The sequence below is a fragment of the Artemia sp. Qi Xiang Cuo genome, chromosome 19 (genome assembly GCF_049724085.1).
Source record: "Artemia sp. Qi Xiang Cuo chromosome 19, ASM4972408v1, whole genome shotgun sequence".
In the NCBI taxonomy this organism is placed as follows: Eukaryota; Metazoa; Arthropoda; class Branchiopoda; order Anostraca; family Artemiidae; genus Artemia; species Artemia sp. Qi Xiang Cuo.
This window is the reverse complement of record NC_142812.1, coordinates 27,520,589-27,526,588: the sequence shown is the minus strand read 5'-3', so window position 1 is coordinate 27,526,588 and position 6,000 is coordinate 27,520,589. Positions and strand designations below refer to the sequence as shown.

Sequence of the window (6,000 nt, the reverse complement as noted above, 5' to 3'; positions counted from 1 at the left end):
ACGAACTGCAGAGTCGAACTGAAGAACTGCATAAATTTTCAAAGGGGAGGGGAAGAACTGCGCAACCAAGGGACAGGGGCTAATATCTGACAAAAGACTTCTTAGTCTGGAAAGCATCATATATTTAGTCAATGCTTCAAGCAATTTTTTTTTTCATAAATTTGCAGTCTTCTAGGAAGGAGAGGGGTGGCTGAATAAAGCCGTAAATAAAGTCGTGTTTCGACGAAAGTAAAAAAAACAAATTGTTTTCAATGAAATGATTAAAAGTTTTATTTGTAAACGTAGCGTCCATTAGAAAAGAAAAGAAAAAATGCAGTAGCCTTGATATTACATTTTTGGCTTTAGCATCAATGACAATTATCTACGTTCCGACAGTTGCTCCTGCAGAAGAAGCAAAGCTAGTGTCTATGTCCAGCTCATCATCTTCATCTTCACGTGAGTCAGATTCATCGTCATCATGGGCTTCATCTTCAAGATCAAACTCAGATTCATCATAATCATTTGGCTACAAGAAAATAAGGGATGACAAAGGTTTGACACTAGTAACATACTGAATGTTTCTTGTAAAAAAGGAAAGAAATATAGGTGAAATAAAACAAAACAATTCTTCAATTCCAGAAATCTGGAGTAGTTAAGTCTAGATTGAAAAGTCGATATGATTTTCGACCGAGGGTTCTTAGATAAGGCAAGACATAAATATCAGATCAGACGAGAAGGAAAAAAAATAGAAAATAATAAGATAGACAATTATACTAAATTCTGCAAAATCCTTGATACATTTGCATGCTTATGCTACGAATGAATGAAATATGAATTTATAAAGCAAATAAAGTATAGAGTAATTATCAAATAAAGCTCTATTTTATGTTGCACAAAATGAAGCTCAAAATTGCTGATTTAAAAAGTACAAGAAGGAAATCTCTAATTTAGACAACTTGTGGCCCAGTGTGATCAGTTTATAAAATGTAAAATATTTCGTAAGTTAAGGTACGAGTTTAATAATTGTGTTCTATCTTGAAAACATAATTTACTGATGTCCTTACAGCAGATATCATTAGGAACGACGGCCAGATTTCATACCATAGAATGACTCAAAATTTTCAGAAAAGCACTCAAAATTAAACAGATTCTTCATTTAACTAATTCAACGGATTAAAAATTGATTTTTACTTATGCTTTAACAGTAAAAGAAAAGATCGCGGCAGTTAATTGGTCTTAAAGCCCCACTGAATGGCTGCAACAGCAGTAGAAAACCAACAGTAGTAGGCTGCAAAAGAGTCCAATTTTCTAGAATTTACGAAACATTTAGCTAAGTCGCTTGAAGAGTGGTAGACGTATTAACCCCGTGACGCCCTTGACTCCTTTCCTTCGAAAATTCAAGTAATGTAGTCACAGTGATCTTAGGCTAAAACTTTGTCACAGCTAGAAACTGTTCTGGTACAACGTAATCTCAGTTAAGTATGTTTCAAATTTAGACTTGAACAGTGGGAGGCATCATAACCCCCTGACACCCTTGAATCTTTTCCTTCAAAAATACAAGTATTTTAGTCACTGTGATTTTAGGTTAAAATTTTGCCACAGCTAGTAACTGTTCTAATAAAACGTACAGGAATAGTGCTGTGGCAATGGGCTAAAAGTATATTGTATGTGATAGGCACATACATGCTTCGTTAGGCTTAATTTCAAGGTAAAAACTTAATCTTTAAGAGCCTTAAAATAAAACTTAAATTAGTTAGTACGAACTTCACGCCAAACCAAACAGGGGATGTGTTGAATATTGAAGAACTTTTTTTTTAATTTCTTTTTGAGATAATAATATCACGTTATAATTTGAGTGGCCAAATCCAGATGAAATTTATGGAAAAATTCGTACCTCTTTTGTCGTTTTCCCAATTGGCAGTAGATCTATGTCTTTATTAGCAATTGCACTTAGCTGAAAAAGAGGAGACAAGACTATTATTTTCGCTTTTCTAGAAAATTGTTAATTTGACTGGTTATCTTTAGTTATAAAAAGATCTAAGAATTTATTTATTGCTGTAACCTAAAGACCTACCTAAATTATATTGATATTTTGAAATGAAGTTAGTACGAATAACTTGAAATATTTTGCTTTGAGAGATTTTACAAGTCATCTTCCTCCAAATATTTTAGGGTCAATTGATAAAGTTGAAGATAAAAACCAAAAAGAGGTTATATATAGCAATATAAGAACGCAAGTGATTATATTTTTGCCAGAAAATTAGTGGACTTTTATTTATTCATGTATGTCCATTTTAATACGAAGACAATCCATACAACGTAGAAACAATTTTGTTTATATTGACAATATTGACAATTTTGTTTATCCTTTTTCAGTCTTTGCGAATAGAGCCAAAACTCTAAAAAAAAGTATGAGAACAATATATGCATAATAAGAATATCCTTTTCTGACTAATTTCTAATGTATATAATTTATTGAGCTAGATTTTACCTATCAGAAGTTACAAAGGCCGTACCCAGAGGGGGGTGGGGTTAGAGGGGTTTGACCCCCCCCCCGAAATGTTTGTCTGACTCGTAAAAACGTAACATTTTGTATGCGTTTTTTAAGGTTTTTTTTCGTGTACCCCCCCCCCCCCCCCGAATTTCTTTTTAAGCAAAACCCCCTCCGAAAAAAAATCCTGGGTACGGCCTTGGAAGTTACAAAAGTTATTTGAAGTAACCTAACTAAAGTCATAAGAAAATGTGAATGATTTTAGAAAAAGGCAGCAATTGATGCAATCTCTTTTCAGCAATTAATCTTTATTACACAATCTTCCGTGATTTCCTACATTTTTTCTAATCAACATTTCCTATTTTACCTAGATTTCTTGTGTTTTTTATTCCCCCCACCCACCCAAAAGAAACCTCTGATGAGAAAACTTTAACCACTGAAAAAACTGTTTTCGTTAATTTCTAGCCATAGAGTCTTCAGAGATCTGAATTCAGTAAATTTTTAGGAGGCGAGGGAATTATTATACCCTGGCTTATATATACTAATAATGATAGCTGAATTATAAGACATGCATATGCAGCTTCGCTCGGTCCCTGGTACTGGTATGCAAGTTCCTGTTACCAGTGATGGGACAATATTTAAATACATGTATTTGAAATACGTATTTAAATGCTTTCCATGTATTCCAAATACATATTTAAATACGTTTCTGGTATTTGAGCATTTGAAATACGCGTTTAAAAACTTTTTTCTTTTATTTGAAAAACAAAATACTTTGACAAATAGCGCCAAATAGTATCCTGCCATAAAATAACCAATTACATAGATGGCATGTCATTCTGGACCAAAAGGAAGGTATTTCTTCTTGTTGGAATAATGACCAAGTTTGACTCAAGATACAACACGATGGCAAAAATTTTAGTAACAATAATTCTTGACATGAGTTTTCAGGCAAGTTTTCAGGGAGGCAGTCAAAACCAAAAAGCATATCCACCAAAAGTTCCCCCTCAATAAAGATACCAGCCTAACCTATCTAAGCCCCATTTATAATAAACCTATTAATTCCGATTGTTTTTCTATCTATCCAAAAAGTCGTATTTCACAACCTACTAGAATCTCCGATAATACCATGCCTAATAAGCAATTAGCCTTTAAAAAAGCTTTACATAAAATGAAAGTTTGAATTATCATTCACTATCGGATTTCTCATTCAGTTACCCTCTCATCGTTACTTGAGAAGGGTCTTGTTTTAAGTTTAGTGTTTGTTTTAAGGTTTGTTTTTTTATACTGTCCTGTGGACTCTTATCTGAATTTTTATTATTTTATTCTGCACTGAAGACGATCTTGACCAAAATATTCACATAGTTTTCTTCTATTTTTCATTGACTGTTATTATTCTCTTTTTCTCTTCTTTACGATATGTTTTGTGATATTTAAGGGCTATCGAATATTTTCTTCTTGGGAGGAGGGTATGATAAAAACCAGAAAAAATACGTCTTAAGCCAATATTTCTCAATGTTTCAGCAGGTATTTTGAGCAAATCTTAGGCGGCGGAGAAATTTCCTCTTATCGTCCTTCCTACGTGCGGGTATGGTTATACCCGATAGAAAGGGTAGAAAAAAACAGCCTAATTTTTCGTATCTTTATATGAAGCTAAGTTCTTCATTTTCCAGATTTCTTTCTTTTTCTTCTAAATTGCCAGAATAAAATTCCAATGAGAAAGCTGTAGGCATAGGAATGTAGGTTTCTGCTAATCTTTGGCCAGAGCGCCCCCAGGAGAAACCTGTATCTTACAATATAAGACAAAGGAATTTATAATCTAACATTATACTGTAACTTTTTTTCTATGATAGAAATAAACCCAGAATGAGGAAAAAACATTAATTTAGAGAAAATAGGCTCTTGAAGCATTTTCCACTATTGTCACAAGGTAATTGTAACTCTAAACTATTCATGATTAGTTGGAAGAGCTACCTTTTTTTTTCTCTCTTTTTTGGAAGAGCTGCCTTGAACCCCATCTTGAAGTTTCTCCTATTAGATTTTTTCTTTCATTTCTGAATTCGGGTCTTTTTTATTTCCTTTTAGATTAAAAATTCAACGAGACTTTGATTATTGGTAAAAAAAAAAATCATTTTCAAACAGATCGCAAGGCTTTTATAGCACAAAAACTGGCCAGAATATGCAAATAAGAAACTGATCATATTTTTCTTAATGTAAACAATAATTTGCGAATTCACCATTGAGGTTCTTACGAAACAGTAGAGGGGAAATTTTGTAAGAAAATCCAATTAAATACAGCCTGTTATATAAACACATTTTGGTAAAATCACAGACACTATTTCTTGAACGATAATTTACAAAATAATAGTTAAAAATGAAAAGAAAAACCCACTACTCCGGGAAGGTTTTCTCATAGTCAGTCTTTGTTTCCAAGTGAAATTATTGATTAACCCCTACCTCCTTACCCAAAATGAAAAAACTTGTCCTTTACAATTTACCCCGCTAAAAAATTTGACCTTCTGGTAAAGTATTTCAAAACAAGCTTTTTAGAGTTTCGGTTACTATAAACACATCTCATTCTTTACTTACAGTACGTTACTACGAATTGTTTGATTTAGTGTTTAACAAACTGTATATTTATTTTTTTTGGTAGGAAAGACTTTTATACAGATTCCAATCTATAAATAATTATAGTTTTTTTTTGCACTGCTAAGCTAAGCTTTTTTGCACTGCAAGTCTTGAACTTTCTTTCCCTAGTTTCGTTTTCTTCACAAAGAATTATAGAATTAAAGAATATTGTTACAAAACAAATTATAAAGAAATCATTGCTAAAATAAATTATCATTTATCTTTACTTCTCAAAATAGTTATAGACTTGAGTCAGTTTTGCTATGTATTTAGTTTTGTCCTACTTAGTGGGCTAAAGATCATATTAGAGGGATTATTTTTGCACGAATTACCATGCTTATTAATTTGCTGAAGTACACCTCTAATTGTCAAATTACCAACAATTTCGGCTTTAAACTCTGAATTTAAGCGGTCCCCTTTCCCCTTAAAAATCAATTGGGGCAAGGTAAAGCTAATGTGATGACCATTCAGTTGGGTCTCTACAGCAAATCAATCAGACCTTCTCCAGTTTCGTTCAACATTATTTCCCTAAACTACACTGGTCTAACACAGTCATCCTTCTTTAACCCATGGATTAGCTGTAGATGATAAGTTTTCAACCGTACGAATTTCAGGATTAACATAATAGGACAAGCTCGAGAGACGGTCAATTTAAAACAAACTCCTTTGGTGGACCGTTTTGGACTTGATTAAGAAAAGCCTCTGCAACAAGTTGCTTGTGATCCCGCATTAGGATCGATTAGTTTTTGGATGACTTGGAGAATTTAGCCAGTGGCTTCAAATTTATCAAGCGCAGAGAGTGATTTGTCTTTTGGGAAGTTGACTGTCAGATATTCAAAGCCCTTTTGATCTAACAACTTCAGCATTTTGGGACCTCCGGTACTCTTTTATCCTCATTTTTC

At 33.1% G+C, this 6,000-nt stretch overlaps 1 protein-coding gene across 4 annotated transcripts in view; it reads right to left on the bottom strand.

Moving 5' to 3' along the window:
* Positions 1–252: 252 nt before the first annotated feature.
* Positions 253–6,000, bottom strand: part of LOC148940682 (uncharacterized) — a 28,488-nt gene continuing 22,740 nt past the window's right edge. For 3 of the 4 annotated variants that reach the window (XM_089105625.1, XM_089105626.1, XM_089105628.1), the window contains exons 3-4: positions 1,874–1,933; positions 253–505 (exon numbers count right to left, since the gene is read on the bottom strand). In XM_089105625.1, coding sequence (XP_088961751.1) covers positions 362–505; positions 1,874–1,933 — 204 coding nt within the window. In that variant the 3' untranslated portion in view covers positions 253–361. The remainder of the gene's footprint in view (positions 506–1,873; positions 1,934–6,000) is intronic. The other variant, XM_089105627.1, reaches the window with a different exon arrangement.